This window comes from Ursus maritimus, unplaced genomic scaffold (genome assembly GCF_017311325.1).
Source record: "Ursus maritimus isolate PB19 unplaced genomic scaffold, ASM1731132v1 scaffold_12, whole genome shotgun sequence".
Taxonomy (NCBI): Eukaryota; Metazoa; Chordata; class Mammalia; order Carnivora; family Ursidae; genus Ursus; species Ursus maritimus.
Genome location: NW_024423564.1, coordinates 25549208 through 25571425, shown reverse-complemented (window position 1 = coordinate 25571425; position 22218 = coordinate 25549208). Strand labels below are relative to the sequence as shown.

General features: G+C 40.7%; 1 protein-coding gene and 1 long non-coding RNA gene across 10 annotated transcripts in view; both read left to right on the top strand.

The window, feature by feature from the left end:
* The first annotated feature begins 3194 nt into the window (after window positions 1-3194).
* Window positions 3195-13478, top strand: RWDD3 (RWD domain containing 3). Of its 4 annotated transcripts, none has more exons than XM_040627007.1 (4): window positions 3195-3308; window positions 10509-10987; window positions 12762-12877; window positions 12976-13478. In XM_040627007.1, exons 1-4 carry the CDS (start codon window positions 3224-3226, stop codon window positions 13088-13090), a joined length of 795 nt encoding a protein of 264 aa, XP_040482941.1. In that variant the 5' UTR covers window positions 3195-3223; the 3' UTR covers window positions 13091-13478. The 4 variants fall into 4 exon arrangements, with proteins under 4 accessions (XP_040482941.1, XP_040482943.1, XP_040482944.1 ...); XM_040627009.1 differs by having other exon boundaries at window positions 3203-3308; window positions 10509-10940; XM_040627010.1 differs by lacking the exon at window positions 12762-12877 and having other exon boundaries at window positions 3203-3308.
* A 3247-nt stretch (window positions 13479-16725) lies between these two features.
* The window catches only part of LOC103669350, a 47476-nt gene continuing 41983 nt past the window's right edge, over window positions 16726-22218 (top strand). For 3 of the 6 annotated variants that reach the window (XR_570246.2, XR_005834105.1, XR_570245.2), the window contains exons 1-2: window positions 17472-17992; window positions 21366-21907. This is a non-coding gene — a long non-coding RNA (uncharacterized LOC103669350). Of the gene's footprint in view, window positions 17275-17471; window positions 17993-20172; window positions 20282-21365; window positions 21908-22218 lie in introns of those variants that run through there. The other 3 variants (XR_570248.2, XR_570244.2, XR_005834106.1) reach the window with 3 other exon arrangements.

The following is a 22218-nucleotide window of genomic DNA, read 5'->3' as shown; positions in this document are numbered from 1 at the left end:
TAATTGTTGCTCATTATGTTTACTTGTCTAACCTAAGACTAAAGTGTTTGAGGGCAAAGGCTTGTTGCTTTTGCCTCTGTATCTCAAAACACTCCGTTTGTAGGGTCAGGCCAATCAACAGTCAATGTGTGCCCACGAGCATTTTATGAAACGAGTAAATACAGAAACTCTTCAGGAGAACCAGTAGCACGGGTTATAGAAGTCCAGGTTCATTTAGCAAGTTGGCATTTAATGCTTCTTTTGTTCTTTACTCTTAGTAGTTCTCTCTCTCTCTTTTTTAATTCCAGTTAGTTAACATACAGTGTTAGTTTCAGGTGTACAATACTCTAAGCAGTTCTTAAAGAGCATTTTTACTTTTCTTGTAGTCTTAACATGATCGTTTTCCTTATCATGTCCCTCTACTTCAGTATTGTTAGCTTTTTTGACACGAGACTAACATTTAACCAACCTCTCCTAATAGTCTTAAAATCGTGTGTTCTCACTTCTATGCCCAAGTGGGGTTTGACTTACATTTTCAGAAACAGTGTGAGTATTTAGGTCTACATACTACTCATGATAAAGTGAGCAGAAGTGTTTTCTCAGAAAAGCTAAAATAACTATTTCCTGAGCTAGTGGTTTTAACTGAAGGTGAGAGATTTAAAACTTCTCCTCCTTATGGTCTTGGGAAAACAACTGTTTAGAAAAGTTGCATGTATAAATAATATTCTAGCAAATCATACACTGTTTGAGGGAGGAGAAGGGGAGAGGGAGAGGCAGAGAAAGAGAACATGCTCTAACTAGACATTCATCTACATGTCTAGACATTCATTCCACATTTAAATATTTAGAACTTTCAGTAGCCTGTGAATACAAGAAAATTTATTACATTAAGGTAGGCTTTAGATATTTGACATGTAGCTGATATTTTCATAGTGTGAGAAATACCAAGCTGACATTATGTTTTCTCTGTGATGATTACTTCCAAATGTCAGAGAGTAGAAACTTATTCATGGGATTTCAGGGCCTTAGGATAGTGTCAATTTAAAAGACATTCACATCGACCTCTTTTTTATTTAAACATGCTAAATGGAGGATGAAAAGCAGGTTAAGAAATCAACAGAGAAAGGAAGAGCAAAGAAGAAACCTATTGACAAGAAAATTTTAAATAGATTGATGTACTCTTACATCAATTTCATGAAACCCTAGCTGACAGCAGGCTTTGCAATTGCCTCCTAATATTTCTGACAACCGGAGTCTGGCAGTTCATATTATTTTACTCATATCACTTCTGTTGAATTTGGGAAATTAAAAATAAGATGTGAACTATTTGATTTTTTGTAGACTATCTTTAATAAATAAGTCAGATAACTAATATTGTCTTTTAATACTGATATTGGACTTCAAATTAAAACCAAATAACTTAGTGATATTTTAAATTAAAAATTTATTCTTTTGTTCACCAAACTCCTTAGAAGCTAATTATGAATCTACTGAAGTGCTATTTTAGAAATAACTCAAAGAAATTTTTAAAATTATTATTAAACAAATTGGCACATCAGAGATAATTCTGAGTTTAAATAAACCTTTGTCTTTCCAATTATGTGCACAGCAGTGCTCTTAATTACTTGGGGTCACTGAAATCCCATGGCATCCTGAGAAAAGCATTTCTCCTGCAGTCTATCTAGTTAGATTTCCTGTTTTTGGAAGCCAGCATCTTTTCCTTTTTAAAATCCCTTTTTAGCAACAGTGGGAATGATGTCAAGGATGGTAACATGGATTCGGAATCTTAAAATCAGGCCCTTTTGTTTGTCTTCTGTAGGTCAATGACAGGAGTCACTGAGTAGCCATCTAAGTTCTCTGATTTATCTTACAAACTAATTTTTGATACAAAGAAAATATTGTGGAACCTCAGTGAGCTAGACCAGCTACTTCTTGGGGCTGCAAAATTTTAAATTGTTACTTAGAAAAACAAAAGGACAAGCCAAACATGCTGACTGATAGAACTATAGCAGAGGATCATTGTAATCTTGCTCACTAAATCAAAGCTGGAATAGAATGGACTGATAACTCGGTTTCCCTATTGGTATTGCTCAAATTCTTGAACTGAAGTGCTGGATTCAAGGACGATCATTCCATTATTAAGCTCTAAAAGCCATACTGTTTTGTATGCATCGAACACCACAAAATGAATAATATTGAAAAGCTAGAGGGGCGCCTGGGTGGCTCAGTCGTTAAGCGTCTGCCTTCGGCTAAGGTTATAATCCCAGGGTCCTTGAATCGAGCCCCCAAATGGGGCTCCCTGCTCAGCGGGAAGCCTGCTTCTCCCTCTCTCACTTCCCCGCTTGTATTCTCTCTCTCTCTCTCTGTCAAATAAACAAAATCTTAAAAAAAAAAAAAAAAAAAGCTAGAGTTTGCTACGTTTACACACTTGATAGACCACCCCCCAGACCCCTCGCTCCCCCGCCAAGGCCAAGGCGTCTGGGCTGTCCCCTGTGAAGGCAGGAGACAAATGGGGAAGGGTAAGACGTTGTTACCAGCACCCTGGCGCAGAGCGCCCCACAAAGTCCAGAGCCACCCCAGTAACATCCTTAGAATGGCAGAACCTGTAGGTCCTCTGCTTTTGCCAGGTTAAGAGAGAGAGGTCTCAGGAATCCAGAGTCCCAAAGCCAGTCCCTGGGCTTTGACTGCCCTGGGCCTTTCCCGGGTGTCTCACACTGCAAGAGTCACTAACAGCTTCATCGGGACAGAGTGTCTCCTGCTAACTGCAAGGTCCCCAACACCTAGTTCAATTCTGAGCTGGACCAGGGCTCACCTCCTCACTGGGCACTTTCCTGATTGTTTTTGTCTTCTTAGAACCTTCAAGTCCCGTACGCCCAGTCTGTTCTCTGCCCGGCAGCCCAGGGCCAAGTCTGGGCGGGAATGGTGAGTGTTCAAAGCCTGGGCTAAACTTAGGGGATTTCGGGCTTTGCTGAGAGGCCTCCTCCCTCTGTCAGAAAGCAATGGGTGCGCTGCACGGTCGCCTTTGGCTTCCGGGGAAAAGTCCCCCCAAAGAGACAGCCTCGCGCCTGGAGTCTGCAAGCTGGAGCTTCAGGGCGAACTCCTAAGCCACCGTCCCCAACCCGCGCGGGGCGCGGGGGAGACTCGGAGCGCCCCCCAGTGGCCGCCCGGCCGCGCCGCTCCGGGCCGGTAGGGGCGGCGGCGGCGGCGGCGGAAGGGGAGGTGCGGCTGCGGCAACGGGGTGGCCATGGCAGAGCCCGCGCGGGAGGAGCTCTCCGCCCTGGCCGCGATTTTCTGCGGGCCCGACGAGTGGGAAGTGCTGAGTCGCTCAGGTGACTACCCCCGCGAGGGAGGGGCCGGGCGTCCTTCCTTCCCACCACCGGGACTGGGCTCCCTCCCCCGGGGCCCACCCTCGGGGACCCGGCTAGTTGAAGGATGGAAAGACACGCACTGGGACCGGAGATGTGTGGGAGCAGGCGGGAGAGTGAGGCGACCCCTTCCAACGTGAGCAGTGTGGCGGCGTGCTCGCCACTCCGCAGGGGACGGAGACCGCAGCGCCCAGGCCGGTGCGGCTCGCCGGCGGGCCCCTGCCTCCCGCGTCCCTCCGGCCCGCGCCCGCCCCCACCCCAGCCCCACTGCCACCGGCCGAGCGCCCGGCCCTGAGCGCCCGCAGAGCCCGGGTCCCGGAACCCGCTCCACCCGGCTTCTCCGGCCGCCCGTGTTGACCTCAGGTCTCACCTTGAAAAGAGGCCTGTCCTGACACCCCGTTTAAACCCAGCTGCCCCAAATTGCATATTGTCTTTTGTAAGCGCTGTGCATTATTCCTTCGGGGCACTCACCACAGTTTTAACTCTGTGGGCATTGAGTGTGCCATGCAGGTGGGCGGGGACCCTGTCTGTTACGTAATCACAAAACTCCATGCACCTAGGACAGTACCAGACATATGGTAGTCAGTAAATGTTTGTTGAATGAATCTTTGAATTCTCCCAGTGCTCTATCCGAACCGTGTCTCAGTTATGTTCCCTAGTTGATTGCTCTTCTTTGGGTTTTTCTAGTCCCTTTAAAGGTGGCTGTCAATAAGAGGCTCTTGGGGGGTTGATCGTTCAGCTCACGTGTACTGATTTCCTGTAAACACTGACAAGGGTTCAAAGACACCGCCCATGTCCTCTGGGAGCTTACAGTCTAGAAAGGTTCTTCTGGCGATTTTTTGATGATAGTTAAAACTTATTCTGTCCCTGTCTGTGACTTATATTACGTAAAAACCAAAACTGAGGATTTTGAAAAAGTGCAGCGATGCAGATAATTTTCAATTTTCACTTAGCTTTTAAATTTATTATGTAAATTTTTTGGCATGGGATTTAGCCTTCTGTTATATTTCAGCAACTATTAAAATTGCCTTTTTGACCGTAAATTGGTTGACCTTTAAGAAAGTAGTCTAAAAATGTTCTGGGCTTGTGAGAAAACCATCTAGGACTAAGATGGGTTTCATGGTATCATTTGGTTGCTAATTCACACAGGAAGCCAGAGCTGGGCCTTTTCATTTCTTCTTCCTTGCAGCCCCTGTGGTCATGTGACCACTGTCATGTTCCAGGCACTGTGAACCGGTTTGGGTAATGGAGCTGCTTCCTTTTCAGTGCCTAGCCTGTCTTGTATCTTATAGAAACTATCATTGACAATCCATATGAAATAATTTATTTTTAGTGTTCTTGTCACGCCTCTTCTGATTGGATAGCATTCATGATTCTTCATCATCTTACTCCCTGTCTCCATGTCTCTCTTTATTGATAATTACTTCTGCCTAAGGCAGGCTATTTGAGAGATCATCAGTTTTTCTAAATTCTTTCATAATGCCTCAGTTGAAATATCCTGGGAAAATGAACATATGATTTCCCATCACACCTTAAAGAGTGGAGTGGTTGTGAGCCGGGTCATGAGAGCGTAAGATGCTGCTGACAGGTCAGAGAAAACCTAAAAAAGTAAGCATAGAAAGAAAGAGCAGTTTCTTAATAGCGAGAACACTGTGGACCCTTTATCTGCTGTTAAATTGAGCATGACTTTCAAGCCATGCCTCCTAATTAATTTAATTCAGCGTTCTGGCATCAATAAGTAATTGAATTATAAAAGAATTCAGTGTAACAACTTAGGACATTTTGTTGCTGAAAGGTTCATTGGAGAATAGAACAATTCAGTGATTGAAATAGGTATGTTTGATGTTCACAGCTGGGAATTAAGAGTAAGGTAAGGCCTTCTTTAATAGACCACAGTAAACATACAGTGAACTGCTGGCTGTTGTTCTCACCGTCACCGTCACCGTCACCCTGGATTGGAGGATATAAGATTGATACCAGAACATTTTTAACACCATCAGTTCCATTCTGGCCTCCCTGCAAATAATGCTCCTTCTTGTTGCCGCTGGAATCAGGAGAACATTGTGGGATACTGTGGGTGAGATTGCGCTTCTGGTTGCCCAGGAAGGGTTAGGCTCCCAACCCAAGGGTCAACTATTGAGGCCATAAGATTAAAGAGGCTGACTAATTGGAATCAGCTAAGTTGGGCTAATTTGTGCTGGGAATTTCAGGGGACTTAAGCACCTGGCCTCTTTACAATGGTTATAGTAAGCTTATAGTAAGAGGCATCAGGTATAACTATCTCTTACAGATACAAATGAAGTAAACCCCCACACTGCTGTCTACTAGGGAGGGCTGTGGGTAGACCAAATCAGAAATATTCTACGCCTCCCTGTACAGTGCAGTCAGGCCAGGTGCCAGGTTTAATTGGGGTCGCCTTCCATGTGCCTCATAATTCAAATGCATCTTACTTGATGAGGGGTAATCTTAGCTTTTTGTTTCATAGAGAAGTTAATAGATGCTCAGACTGGTTAACCACCAGGCACCAGAGTGTATGGACCCTTGACAGAGATGGGGCTGCTGCATGAGGAAGAGAATTCTTAGCAAGGGTAACAGTTGTGAAAGAGCAATAATGAGCATGCAGAGAAAGGAGATGGGTGTCACCCAGTTTATGTTCAGAGTAATTCTGAAGGCGAGTGTGTGGGCATGCGTATGTGTGCACACCTATCAGATAGATGAAATTGATATTGTTACAAATCCTCATTTTCCTGATGAGGTAGTTGAGGGTCACAGATTATATTGCTGTGGTCAGTGCTCATTATATGTGGAGCTGTATTTCTGGAAATTACCTTGTGGATCAAAAAGTTGTAAAATGGGAGGTATATAGGACTCAATATCATATAATGTTTGCACAGTAGCTTCAGCATGAATTTTTGTCTTCTGCTAATACTCATGTTCAGATTGGATTGGGCCCTCTTGCAAAATGAATCATGACTGTCACCCACTGACCCCTCTAAATCTGCTCAGCTCTGTTTCCTGCTGANNNNTGTCAGTACTGTGCTCACCTCTGTAAAACCAATTCAGCCTTGAACTTGACTTCTAAAGGATGGGATTGCCACTTTTAGCTTCACTTATTTTTAGTTTTCCTTTTGCTTTTTTCCCTGTAACCACATTTTAAACACATATAAAAATCCAGCCATAGCATAAAAACAAGCACAAGTGGATGCGTACTTGTGGCGAGCTGCCCAGGAGGAAAAGGAAAGAAAGCCCTGTTCAGTGTAGTACAAGACGGGATTGGGGGGTGCTTCTTGGTTTTCTGAACAAAGGCTTACTCTGAGGATATCTAAAAATTGAAGAAAAAAAAGCAAGTAAAAGGAAAGTCAGTTGTATATGGTTTCTTAACGGGCTCTAAATGAATCTTGAAGAACTCATTCTATTAAATTGTTTACATTTTCCAATGTGTTCTGTTATTGGACAGCATTTACTAAGTTCCTATTATGTGACTATGAAGTAGGGAAATCCTTAAAAATAACACTGCTCTGGAATTTGGGGTTCAGTTCAGTTTCTCTAGTTTGAATTTCTGTTGTTTGGAGTGTGGTTAGGTGTACAGTTTCTTTCATCTACTTGTAAGGAAGAACAAGGTCTGAAACCTATTTCAGTTAGTGTTTTATTTATGAAATTGATACACTTATTATTAGGCAGAGTGACTTACTTAAAAAAAAAAAAAAGAAAGAAAAACTAGGGAATTTATATGTGAATTTCAACCAGAGGTGAGGTCTACATCTTTTGGTAGGATCTTTAGATTAAAAGAGTCTTGGAACTTATGAAAATTCTAGTTTTCTAGGGCAAGCATAAGGTTTCTGGGGCATAGTTGTTTATTGACAATGATGAATTTGTGAGTTAACGAGTTTGTTGAGGTCAGGGAGGGGCAAAGATTAGCATTAGATTTAGAGCACAATTATTTTTCTGTTAATCATTCTTTCTAAGCTGTTAATAGTCTTAAAGCAGATAGAGGCAACTTTGTTTTTTGTGTCTCTTTTTTTTACTGAAAAAATCAGAGTGACAGTACATGTGGTTATATGAAAACTTCTGACATGAGAAAGAGCCAGTTTAATTGCATGTACAAACTAAAGCAGATGTGAAGTGTAAGAGTAGTACACATACTTTGAGAGTTTTAGGGAGAAAATGAGTTTTTAAAAGAATGTATAATTTTATTACCACATTAAATATCAGCAGAGTGGGGTCATTTTTGGGCTTTTCATTTTCCAATAGGGATAACATCATTTTGTGTTATTTTAGTTTGTAGCCCCATTGTGTGTGTGTGTCTGTGTGTGTGTGTGTGTGTGTGTGTGTGTGTGTGTTGGGAGGGAAATGGGCAGGGAGTCACTGTCTCTGAGAAGACCAACTAGGAAGAATGTTAATCCTTCCCAATTCTTGAAAGAATCAAAGCAATTTTTCTTTTAAACATATGAAAAGAATTTTACAATTTTCTAAGGCAAAAGTGAGGATTTTTCCCATTGCTTTTTTTTTTCTTTTGAGAGAGAGAGAGAGAGAGAATCCCAAGCAGGCTCCACACCCAGCATGGAGCCCAGCGCAGGGCTCAATCCCACCACCCTGAGATCATGACCTGAGCTGAAATCGAGAGCTGAACGCCCAAGCAACTCGGCCACCAGGTGCCCCTCTCCCTTATTTACTATTTGCTGACTAGGACCAGAAAATCACTGAGAGAGAAAAATAAAAATTGGTCAGGAGTAGAAAGACCAGCTCAATAGCATTTTCATACTTTCTCGCTGGACTGCCTGTTTCTGTCAGTTGGTTATCTGCACTGGGGAGGAGCAGGTGGGTACTTAACGTATGGCAGAGATTGGAGGACACTGTGGGTTTCAGGGTTTTGATCAGGAACGGATTCTTGCTTGAACGGAAAAGCTTGCTTTGTGGACACAGGTACTGTATTAGTTTCCTGTGGCTACTATAACAAATTTCCAAAAGTGTGGTGGCTTAAAATAATGCATATTTTTTCTCTTGTAGTCCTGGAGATCAGAAGTCTAAAATCAGCTTCACCAGGCTGAAAGCATGTGGTCAGCAGGGCTGTGTTCCCTCTGGGGGCTTTAGGGGGAGAATCCACTTCTTTGCCTTTTCCAGCTTCTAGAGCTGCATTTCTTGTGCCTCTTCGCTCATGGTCCTTCCCTATCTTCCAAGCCGGTAGCGTGGCATCTGACTTCAGTGATTACATTGCCTTTTGTGGTACAGTCTCCCTCTGCCTCACTCTTATAAGGACACTTGTGATTACATATAGGGCCCATCTCAGGATCCTTAACCCGATCACATCTGCAAAGGCCCTTTTGCCATGTTCTGGGGATTAACACATCCACATTATTTAGCCTATCACGGGTAGCAAGGACTTCTGCACCTGTGAGCCCCATGGGTACAAGCTAGTGCTCAGAGCTGTTTAACTAAAATTTAAAAGTTTCTTATAACCTGTAAAATCATTTCTTGGTTGTTGTCCAAAAGGAAATTGAGATATTCCAGTGGTGAAGAAAATAGTTCATTTGGTTCAAACATGATAATTCTGGTATGAAAGTACCATAAAATAAGTTCAAAGTACCATGGGAATCATAGGACAGATTTTAGAGAGGTGATGTTTGTTGAATGATGAATGTATAAAGATCTTCAGAAGTTATGCCTCCCCTTGAGGGAGAAGGTGGGCTCCCTAAAGGATTTCTGGAGAGTTTATTCAGTCTAACGGTCATACGTCGTCTGTAGGTGTATTTATAGTGCCCATTTCACATAGTGGAATGTACTAATCTAACTGACTTATATGGACCCTATTTAATAATAAGATTAAAAAAATAAGGAACTAGATGAAAGAAAGAAGGGTTTTGAGAAGTATGATGGATTGTAGAGGAACGTACTAAGTTAGGTTTGGAAACTTTTTCTTTATGCAGTACCCGTTTTACTTATGTAAACACATTTTAGTTGTATCATTTTAATATGATCTTTATAATGGTTACTGTCTGTGTTTCTGGGTGGTGTCTTAAAATAGTAGTGCTTTGCAGCTGATACCAGAGTCTATTAAACAACAACAGCAGAAACCCTTTTGTAGCAGATGTGTTTGGTCCTATGTGAATCAATGCCTGTAACGACAGCTTTTATATAAATGGAATCAGATGGCTCGAAAGCCATGTTAATATTCTGTCTGATTCTTTCGAGGGGGACACAGTCGGGTTCCAGTTGTTGAGGCTGTTGAGCAGCAATCCAGGTATGGAAATGAGAAAGGTTTGGCTGCCTCTCTCGTGAAGGAGGCTGGAACAAGGGCGTGTGGAGAAAGAAGTAGGGGTAGAGAGAGGCAAGTTAGCTTCAAAGAGATTCGTCTGCACCCAGTTCTGTTCTACTCTGCTCTTCTGATCTGTGTGCTTCTGCCCCCTGCAGAATGAATCAGCCTGACGTTTTATCAACTTTTTGAAAAGTGGGGTGAAGCGATGTGGAACACATCAGAGGGGTGAAGTCGAGCAAATCTGAAAGGGAGCAGTGTTTCATCTCCTAGCCTGTGTGTGCTCCCCCCACCCCTCATGGAGCCAGAGAGGGCTGAATTGATGTCCGCCCCATTTTAGTTCATCCTGCTACCTTCATGTTACACTGATACTAATACATTTGAAGTCAGAAAAGAGCAGGGCCAGGCAGTTACTGTCTCCTGCACAGTCATCAGTTTCTCGGGCCCTGCAGCCACACAGCATTGCGGTGTTTGCTTTGGCATGGATTTTCCACACAATGACCTTCCTTGGATGTACTGTGTAACTTTTCAATTAATCGTTGATTTTATAGATATACAACTGTTTCTCTGAATGTTCACGGGAGTTTATTGCAGAATTAGAACTAAGTGAGGGTAGAAAAAAAATTGCGTGCTTTACCCTTCTGATAAACCTGAAAAAAAAAATGGGGCAATAGCAAGGGTAAATGCCCCAGAAGCCCTGGGTGCTGGGATGCAGGAATCCAGGAGTATATGTGTGTGGTTGAAGCCGATGATCTGCAAATCATGGCTCTCCTGGAGTTATGTGTCTCTTTGTGAAATAACTCCAGTTTTCTCATGAAACCTAAGTCGACATTGGAAACAAAAATTTTAACTTCTTAGTGTGCCATTCAAGTCGAATTATGTATAGCTAATCATTGTTTTTGGATGTTTTCCAGAGACAGATGGGACGGTGTTCAGAATTCTCACAAAAGCCGAAGGACTTACGGGTGCGGATGTACCGTTAGAGTTGGTGTTCCATTTGCCAGTCAATTACCCTTCGTGCCTGCCTGGTATCTCGGTACACTCCGAGCACCTGACCCGGGCCCAGTCCGTGACTGTGAAAGAGAAGTTACTTCAGCAAGCAGAGAACCTTTTGTCGGAACCTATGGTTCACGAGCTGGTTCTCTGGATTCAGCAGAATCTCAGGCACGTCCTCAACCAACCAGACACTGGAAGTGGCAGTACTTTTGCAACGGGCATGACTGTGGATGATGGACTGTGGCTGACTCTTTTGCGTTTAGATCACATGAGAGCAAAGACCAAATATGTCAAAACTGTTGAGAAGTGGGCTTCCGATTTAAAGCTGACAGGAAGACTGATGTTCATGGGTAAAATAATACTGATTTTACTACAAGGAGACAGAAGCAATATCAAGGTGCCAAAAAGTGTGATGTTGAATATAAATTTGGCTATTTTCTGCTAAAATGGTGTGTCTATAAGTGTGTTTTGTGACGATGGGACAGATTAGTCGTTAAGATGTTAATGGATCTCCATTTTTTAAAGAATGTCTCTAACTTCTAATTACAGCTACAAACTTGCAAAGCTTGAAGAATAAGTAGATAATATCTTAAAAATTATTCCACATAATGAAAGTGATGTCATAAAAAAAAATCTCTGTGGTGTGCGAATGTTTGTTTCTCTAATTAGCTTTGAGCCTTGACTTTATAAACGTGCACTAAAAGTTTGTGCAATTTGTATTTCATTCCTTAGGCACAGCAAGGTGTCTGTAGGTAGTGTGTAAAAGTTTGAACTTTTTGGCAGTTAAAAACACATGCTGACACTTTAATTTGGCTTCTGTAATACTTGGAAAGAGGAGCTGGTCCCTCCTAACCAGGATTTAGTGTTCGTGGAAGTAGCATCGTTAGGCTGTCAGCTTGTCACCTCCTACCTAACTTTTGCTTTCCACCTGACTTGTCGCAGCAGCTGCTTTCAAAACCATCATCTTCTTCAGATTCTCCAAGTTCGCATTCTCAACTCATCTAGCCTGTTTTATGTGGGACCAGACGAGGAAAGCTGCTTATTATATTTTAAATCTTGAAAGCGCTACAAATCACTTAATAGGTTTATGCTTTCAGATGGGTTGGGTCAAGAATACTTACAATTGAATTTATTCAAAACAGATTTAGCTTGCACAACCTATAATCTGAAAGATTTGTAGAATAACTACCTAGCTTTTTTCGGATGGGGGCTTATCGCAATACTTATTTGGCATTTGGTTAACCAGATTAGTGCTGGGGTTATAGCATAGAGGTGCCACCAATAATTATAGTTTAATCTAAATCTTGGTTTGAGGTTTGACCAAAGAACCAGATATTGCAAGGTGATTTATAGTATATCTATAAAACTTGATATTTAGGGTAAACTCCTGGCTGATGAAATGAATACGAATTAATTTCCTTGTTCATATTTCCCTAAAAGGCTCAGATTTTTCTTTAAACCAGCTCAGGAATGTTAGGCTAAGTGCGGCTGTTTTGCAGATGTTGTTACTCAGATTGGATCCATCAATTAAATAACAAGTATTTATTCATATGACTAGAACTTTGCTAATGTAGAAAAATTATGCTTTTTATTTAAAGAGTTTTTTCTTTTTTGTGAGCTTTCCCTACAATGCCATTTAATGTAAATATTTCTGTTAGATTTTTTAAGACTATATATCAGGATTGAGAATTACAGGTACATATTTATAGATGCCATCCAATTTGGAATTGTAAGTGCTGTGTACCTATTAACTTCTTGCAGACACAGAAGTAGTAATAATACTGCCACTAGCTGGTACTATTAATTGTGCCAGGCTGTCCTCTGAGCACTTTGCATGTATTCACTCATTTAATCATCACAGCTTCCCATAAGGTAGGTGCTGTTCTAAGTACCATTTTATGGAGTAGGCTCCTGAGGTAGAGAGGGCTTAGCCTGGAATCAGATCAAGGAGGCTGCACAGTCCAGATTTAAACCTGTGTAGTTTGATGGCCTCCTTCTACCAGCACATTCTGCTGCCTAGTGTAGAAAGACACTGTAGTCCTCTTACTGCTTGATTCAGAAAGAGAGTACTCTAGGCAGTAAAATAAGCCTGCAGGTACATGGCTCCTTTAAAACTAGGACGTGGAGATCCAGAGTAAGATATGTATTTAATGTACTGATTTATCATTTAGGAGTACCTGATTCTTCAGAAAACCTCCAGAGTAGATGTGGACTCAAGTGGAAAGAAATGCAAAGAGAAAATGATTAGCGTACTGTTTGAAACAAAAGTACAGAGAGAACACAAAAGGTATAATTTAGTACTATTGCAGATGGAAAAGTAACTGAATCGGTAATTATACTCTGACAAATCTAGGCATATTCATGAGTTTCTCTTGTATAACGCAGGTTTCTGGCATTTGAAGTCAAAGAGTATTCATCGTTGGATGAGTTACAAAAGGAATTTGAAACTGCAGGACTTGAGAAGCTTTTCTCTGAATTTGTGCTCGGGCTGCTAAGATGACATGGGAGACAGGAATCTTTTAGTAAGACAGCAGCGGCGTTTTGTTTTGTTTTGCTTTGTTTTGTTTTGTGTTTTACAGTGGATTTGGGGAATGGCTAATTGAAATCCTCGTAAGGAAACAATTTTAAAGTTTCTCTGAATCAAAATGATAGACACCATTCTAACTTCAGGAACAAAAGCCCATTTTGTTTATGGACAATTAAACGGGAAAAACAGCCGTGTATTCTAATTTTTGCCAGTAAAGGCTAGGTTCAATAGATGGAACATTATTTGAAAGATAAATATAAAATGATGATGATAAGTGAGCCCTTGTGATTATATAGAGGATTTGTTTGGAACTATGCAATGTTCTGGCCAATTTTCTTGTAATTAAATGAATTTTTTAAAAGGTTTGTTTTCATGTTCACTTTTTTCATGTTTACATTTTTAGCATTTGATCACGATTTTCCCACATTCAGCATATTATGTCTAATGTTTTAATTTGAATGTTAAGAAAAATATAACATTGATTTCTTTGTGAAAGTACATAAACTGTTTAAATACAAACCAAACAAGTTCTATAGAACTTGATTTTTGATCACTTTCTTTGGGGTCCTAGATAGCATGGGATTTGCTAGTTGCAGGATTAAAGAGTCAATTTAAATTAAAATTATTATTTTTTGTGGCGGGGGCACAGATGGAAAGGGAGAGAGAGAATCTTAAGCAGGCTACATGCCTAGCATGGAGCCCAACGTGGGACTTGATCTCACGACCCTAAGATCATGACCTGAGCCAAAATCAAGAGTTGAATGCTTAACCAACTGAGCCACCCAGATGCCCCTTAAAATAATTTTTGGGAAAACTTACCTTCTGGTTTTACAAGGGGAGAATGTTTCACATAAAATGAACTTGACTTGGTGGATGGAGAAAATGATATAGAGATACTATTTTATATTTCTTAGGAAATCTGCTAAAGTATGATGATCTTAAAATACACTTATTATGACCCAAGGAGAGAAGAAGCCATAAAATGAAAGCTTGTATTACAATCTGTAACAAACGTGTAAGGAGGCATTTATGTTTGAGAAAGGGTATTTGTGTTCATAAAGCCAACTGTGCTTCCAAAAGAAGGGGCCAAGTGATGGAGGAAAGGCCATGCAAATCCCTCTCACTGCAATCTATGGAGTACAGTGATGTCATTATAACATCATAACTGGTGGGAGACATATGTGAGGACATGTTGCAGTATGCGGGTAGTGTTTCTTGACGGTGCTGCTTTGGGACCATGGTGGTTCAATCTGATTGCCTCACTTTCAGGCATCCTTATAATTAAGTTATACCTACCTATTGATCGTCTTATGGGTTCAAATGAGAGGGGATTTTTGGTTCATTTTACCTCATTCCAGAGTGTTTATGATCTTTTTCTTCGAGAACTGGTAAATGTAGTTAGGTTGTTTTATGGGAACAGCATATGGCAAGGAGAAGCTAGGCTACCGGTATGCTAAACTGAAAACAGGCTTGAAAATTTGGGGCTGGTCATTATTACTGCTTCATTTGATTTACTAAGCAAGGAGATTAAAAGTTATTGCCATCAAGGCTGTAACATTAGAAGTAGTAGGGGGCTGGTCTGAATTTTATCACAACAGAACTTCTAGTCCTTTATTATACCTTGAATCTTCTCTGGTCAGGTGTTTTCTACACCATGCTTTGTGGTTCTCCTCCAAACTTTCATCTTCAGATTTGACCCTCTACCCCTAGAGAAGAACTTGAATCAGGCAAAATTGAATGTTCACAGTGACTTTCTCCAAATTAATTAAATTTCTATTTGCTAAAATTATGTTTAAAAAGTATTGGTTATGATCACTTTCTTGGATGTTTACATCTCAGTCTTTCACAAATATACACATCAGAATGCAAAACTAACCTTAACAGTGTTAGAGACTTATATAAATTTAATTTGACCATCTCTGAATAAAAGAAAAATTTAAATTATATGCAAAAAGTCTTTAAGAGCCTTTTTGGTATTTTCTTAACTTTAGAGGAGGAGAATTGTTTCCATTGATATTTTTGCCTCAAACTCGGATGCTTTCTTTTCAGCCTGAGGTACTTACGGAAAGATAATTAGGACTTCCAGAAGACAGAAGAGGTGAGGCCAAGAGCTGGGACCCCTGAAGGACTACACTGTAAGAGTAAGACTGAAGTGTGAATAAACTAATTGTCGTAGTACTATAGCTAAACTTTGAGGATTCTGTTAGGTCCAGAAAGTCTTAAACTTTGAATTTGGATTAAAGTAGTTCATGATTCTAATGCCCCCATATCCTCCAAATCTTTGGAGGAAGATAACATTATCCTAGGTGTCAAATTTTATCTATGAGCAATTTTAAAATTCAATATGCAGCAAATAATCAGAGATAACTGGACTCGTGAAGAGACAAGATACTATCAGGGAGAAACAACCGAAACAATAGACAATAGTAATAGACCCACAGGGACTCTACATGCTGGAATTATTAGACATAGATCATGGAACAGTTATGCTTAGTATGTTCTAGTAGACAAAAGCCAAACTTGGAACTGGTATTAGAAACTGTAAAAGGCGACATGGTATATTTGTATTTGAAAAACAACAAAACAAAAAGCAAAACAAATAGAAATTCTAGAACTGAAAAATATAAGAATTAAAGGAATGGTTAATGAGTTGAAGCCCAGTTAAGAAATCAGAAACCAGCTTAGGTATTTCTAACAGTGAATTTAAAGCAGGGATTGGTTAGAAGGCTGGAAGAGCAAAACAGAGAAGGAATGGGACTGGATGAGAAAAAAGAAAAAGAGAGGAGGGTGATATCCTCAGAGTTCAAATTGCCAAGAGTGCGTACCTGCTGCTGCACTTTAAAAACTGTTGTATTTGGTCCCAGATCTGCTCACATGGTGCTGCCTGGACCAGAGCTAAAGCTGCTGATAGGTACTGTCTCTGGTCTATTGGAGTTGCCACTTGCTACCACTACAGCAAATGCCAACAACTATGACAGTACCCTGTGCTACCTTCAGATCTTCCAGCAGTTCCTTCTATTGACCAAACCCAACAGGAATCCAGCTGGCAAAGAAGTCTGGGAAATGTAGTTTGAATATCCCAACCCAGAAGAACCACAGAATATAGGAGGATGGGTGTGTGTGTGTGTGTGTGTGTGTGCGCGCGCGCACGCGTGAAGTGAGAGGGGAGAGACCTGAGTGTGTGTGTGTGTGTGTGTGTGTGTGTGTGCGCACGCGTGAAGTGAGAGGGGAGAGACCTGAGTGCCTGTAGCAAGTAACCAGCACAATCTTCCGTTTAGGCTATTAAGCATTCCCACATACTCCGTACCCATATTTAAATTTCTCTACAATTTTTCTGATTCCATCTATGCAGATTTTATGCTTCCATCTATGCAAATTAAACTATTTTTTTTTGTACAAATGAAGAGATTTTCACCTTTTCCCCCAAAGGGGGAGAACTAAAGTCCCATCAGTTACTATTATACTCACTGGTGTTAATTCTTCTAGTTCAATCATAATTCCACAGTTCCGCTTGGATATTTTGTAACCTGAAGATGAAACTGTAAAGTTCACCACCACCACCATCTCTTACATAACTTGAGGGAAGGAAAGGGAAGAACTTGCAGGAATCGGGAAGGAAAAATAGTTAATACATACAAAGATATACAGAACAAAAAAAATTTTGAGGAGTATTTTGGTACTTATTTCTATAACTGGTCATGAAACTGCAGCTGGTATTTTTGACTTCTTCCTTTACTCCATTCTTCTTTGTTCTTAGTCAGTACTTTCACTGGTCAAGGCTCTCTACTTAGTATGGTGGCCAAAACCTCATTCTGGAAGGATCTAAACCTTCAGTAGTTGAGTTGCTTATTAACAAGAAATATTAAGAGGCAACCCAGAGAATTTTCTGGGCTCCTGACATAGTTCTTGTTGACCTCATTGTGTATCAGTAGCCCAATTTTGCTGTAATAATCTGGATCAATCACCCCAGCCATTATGGGATTCTCTTTCTTTGCTTGTGGGTTTAGTATCATAAGGAGCCTAATATATTCAAGTGTGTCTCAACTTCTAATTCATTTGAACCATTTTGTGTGCTCTGATAAAAACATTCTTCCATAGGAACTAAGACTGCCAAACCAGCATAGCCCAAGTTTACAGAGATGGGAATAAAAAATTCTGTGAGTAGATTATTAAATATAATATGGACAGAAATCCATCCTATTGTTATTCCTTGATTTCTAGACCCTTGTACTCTGGCAGTGGGTAAAATGATCTTACACTGATCACTGATTCAAAGTACTTTTTTATATTGTATGATAGCACCTCAACCTTTCAGAGTCTTGTCTCCCAGCTGGCCAAATAACCGGGTCTTTTATAAGTCATTCTATTACTTTATCAAGCTGGCCACATCTGGTGTCTGGGTGATTTGGTACATGGAAAGACCTATGAATTTCATAGCCATGACCTGTTGCTACATTTCTTTGGTTGTGAAATATTGTTCTCATTTAGAAGTTATATTGTGCTCTCACAACGTCTATAATATTGTGGTTGGTAGTGTTATAGGAAGGGACTTCTAATTCATATCCAAAATAAGTATTTTTATGAAGACAAATTGCTGGCCCTTCCACTAGAGAAGAGATCCAATGTGATTAACTAGCCACTAGGCAGCTGGTATCTCCTAGGAAGTGAGGCCCTACTGGTGGCTCAGCATTGATATCTGTTCATAGCAGGTTAGACACTTGGCAGTGATAACAGCAAGATCAGGATTGGTGAGAGAAATTGTATATTGCTGAGCCCATGTATAACTTCCATCCCTGCTGCCATATTTGCTTTGTAGAAGAGCCCACTGAGCAAGCACTGGAATGCTAGCGAAAGAGAGTGACTGACGTCTATAGGGTGAGTCAACCTGTGCATTTGATCGATGAAGGCTTTCTTCACAGTGGTTGCCCTTTGATAAACATCACATGGTACACAGATATCCTTATATTTTGTGTTCATCCCGACGGGTCCATTCATGTATCTCTGCCTCAGATCTCCCTGTCATTAGTCTTCTTGATCTCATTCTTTCAAAGTGACTGATTCCATGGCCAACATTAGCCACTGCCCATGAAATACTGTAGGTCTACACCATGGACATTTCTTTACCTAGACAAAGTAGACAGCCAAGGAGTACTGCTCAAAGTTCTGCCCACTGAGAAGATGTCACTTTCACCTTTCAGAGACACTCTAGACTGGAATGGTCATTGCTGAAGCAACTTGTGAAGAACCGTCCATATCCCAGGCCTGAGTTCTGTCTTCCTCAGTTAACAAGTTACAGGTACTCCCCATGACAGCAAGAAGAAGCTATGTCACAGTTGCTGTAGGCCTCTGAGCCACGTGATCACGTAGCTTGCCTGTGCCTTCAGGACCTGCTTGAGCTTGATCTTGTACATATTGTACTTTCTCAAATTTAAGAATACCCAGATGAAATAATACCCAGTTCGTGATATGGGGAGCTCCGGTCACATGGTCAGTTGGTATTCCACAGTCAAGTGTTCAATCTCATCCAAGATCCAGGAGCAAGCTAGGGGTACTTTTTCAAGAGAAGGGTAATAATACGTAAAAGAGGGCATGGCTTTGATTTAAAACCCTGAGTTCCACTGTGCTTATGAGGGGCTCTACATAGCATCACCACAGGCCATAACTACATTGAGCTTCATTGGGTCTTCTGGGTTGCAAGGTCCATGCAGCAAGGCAGCTTGTACTGCAGTTTGGATCTGTAGCCTTTTCTTGCTCCGGGCCCCACTCAAAACAGGCACCTCCAAGGGTTAATTGTCAAATGGGGGCAGAAAATCACATTCGAATACAAAATATATTGCCTCCGGAATCCAAAGATGCCTGGGGAGCATTGTACTTCAGTGGCAGGAGTACAAGGGGAAGCAACTTGGGATATCCTGGGATATACCTGGAAACACTGGGGCCCTAAAAACTTCATCATGCTGATGGGCTTCTGAATTTTTATACGTTTTTATCTCCCTCTTTCGGATGCGGTATTTAGAGTACTTGCTACTTTCTGCCCACCAGGTCTAATCGGCATGATGTTCAGAGGGATGTTAAAATAAATGAAGTCCTTGAATACTGAATTATGACCCAGAGCCAGAGAGCTGACGTAGTCCCAAAGTAAAATATAGTCGTGAAGACAAGGCAAGAAACAACAATTGTTGGAGAGGATGTGGAGAAAGGGGATCCCTCCTACATTGTTGGTGGGAATGCAAGTTGGTACAGCCATTCTGGAAAACAGTGTGGAGGTCCCTTAAAAAGTTAAAAATTGAGCTACCCTATGATCCAGCCATTGCACTACTGGGTATTTACCCCAAAGATACAGACGTAGTGAAGAGAAGGGCCATATGCACCCCAATGTTCATAGCAGCAATGTCCACAATAGCTAAATCGTGGAAGGAGCCGAGATGCCCTTCAACAGATGACTGGATTAAGAAGTTGTGGTCCATATATACAATGGAATATTACTCAGCTATCAGAAAGAACGAGTTCTCAACATTTGCTACAACATGGACGGCACTGGAGGAGATAATGCTAAGTGAAATAAGTCAAGCAGAGAAAGACAACTATCATATGATTTCTCTCATCTATGGAACATAAGAACTAGGATGATCGGTAGGGGAAGAAAGGGATAAAGAAAGGGGGGGTAATCAGAAGGGGGAATGAAACATGAGAGACTATGGACTATGAGAAACAAACTGAGGACTTCAGAGGGGAGGGGGGTGGGGGAATGGGATAGACCGGTGATGGGTAGTAAGGAGGGCACGTATTGCATGGTGCACTGGGTGTTATACACAACTAATGAATCATCGAGCCTTACATCGGAAACCGGGGATGTACTGTATGGTGACTAACATAATATAATAAAAAATCATTTAAAAAAAAAATATATAGTCGTGAAGTCAAAGTGTCAGGCTGTCCTTGCTAGGTAAGAACAAACTGCTTCTAGTGGGCCTTACAAATGGATCTTGAGAAAAAGCATTTCCCAGATCCAGAGCTGGATACCACGAACTCAGGGCTATGCTGATTTGCTGCAGGATAAGACCGCATCTGGAAGAGCAATTATGATTGGAGTCAATTACTTACCTAAATTTGGTGTTCTACAGCCATTCTCTGAGACTCATCTGCTTCTGCCAAGCCCAGCTGGTGAGTTAAATGGGGATGTTGTAGGAATCACACTTAGAAAGGACAGAACGTGGTCCTGGAAAAATTGAGTACCTACATGGAGAAAAAACATAAATAAATTTTGCTCCTACCTAACATCATAACCAAGATTAATTCCAGTTGGATTAGAGACCAAAATGTGAAAGGCAAAAATATTTTAGAACAAAATACAGAAGCATATTTTCTTGACCTTCAGATCCTAGTGTTAAACAGGACACAAAAGCAACATCTTGATGGGAAAGATTGGTAAATTGGACTCCATTAAAATAAAACACTTCTATTCATCAAAAGGTATCATTAAAGGTCATGGAAAGATAAGCCACAGAATGGGAAAAGACATTTAACATCTAATTGATACAGGTCTCATTTCTAGAATATAACAAATACACAACCCAATAGAAAAATGGGCAACTGAAACTATCCAAATGGCCAAAACAGTATGCATAGGTGCTCAATGTCAATAGTAATTAGGGGGAATGCAAATTAAAACCACAATGATATCACTAGCCACCCACTAGAAGAGCTAAAATTTAAAAGATGGATAATAACAAGAGTGGACAAAGAGGTGAAGCAATGCCAACACTGACACACCCGTGGCAGGAGTATAAACTGACCCAACTACTTTGAACAAACGGTTTGATATAATCTAGAAAAACTGACAATTCTGTATCCTATAACCTTCTAGGTATATATCTGCTTCTAGGTATATACATCACAGAAGCATAAATGTGTGAGGTTACCCATACAAGAATGTCCATAATAATATTATTTTTACTAGCCCAAATGAAGCAACCCAACATCCATCAACACAGAATGGATAAGTAAATTGTGGTATATTCATGCAATGGACTACGATAGAGCAAACTGAGTGAAGTGTAACCACATAGAACAACATGGATTCCTTTTATAAAAGCAAGATTCCACAAATGAAGTAAACACAGAAGAATACGTACCATATGATTCTAAAATAGAAGTCAGCATGGCAGTTACCTGTAGGGGGGGAAATGGGGTTGTGGTTGGGGTTGCACGTAAAGACTTTTTTTTTTTTTTTTTTTTTTTTTTGCAGGAGGAGATGGCTATGTTCTCTTTCCTGACCAGGTGCTCATTTCTCAGACATTTCGTTATAGTCATTCATTAAGCTCTACACTTACTTTATTGTATATTTCTATATTTTTTCTTCTATAAAAGTAGGCTTGGCTTTTAAAAATGCCAGAGTTCTTACAATATTTTTAGTAAATAAGAAAACTATTGAAGGTAATTCTTAAATCTTTATAATTAATAGCAATTTCTCTGATCTTAAAGCTTGGCTCAGCCACATAGAAAATTTGGAAGGTAGGTGCAAAATGGTAGGCTATTGTAAGTAGAATTGTTAGGGCAATCTTCTCTAAGGGCATGGCATTTAAACCAATACCTGAACGAAAGGGACCAAGCATGGGAAAAGTAGGCAGCAGAGAGTTCCAGGCAGCAGGAACTCTAAGTGCAGAAGACCCGAGGCCTGAAGGCATGTGACCTGTTTGAAATAGATTCAACTGAGTGAAGTCTTGTTCCACGACAGAAGCTGTACATCCACCTGTCTCCGCAGGCCAAATGATCTCCATCATACTTCAGGTATGCTAACTTTATGACACTTCTGCTTGTTAGCATTATTTTTGACCCCTTAATTTGCTGTTTTCTACGTATTTTTATACAAAAGGGAAAATGCAATATTCAAATACTTGTACGCATAGAGCTATATAGGATGAAGATGTTAACAATTTTGGAATCGTGGTACGATAGCTTAATTTGTCTGTCAGTTGATGCACCGATGTCTGAATTTGAGAAACGAAAAACTACCTTTCAAGTGTCACTACTATAGCATTCGTAGGGCAGAAAAATGAATTTGAAATAAACAGATTAAAAATAGGAGCAATTCCCCCATA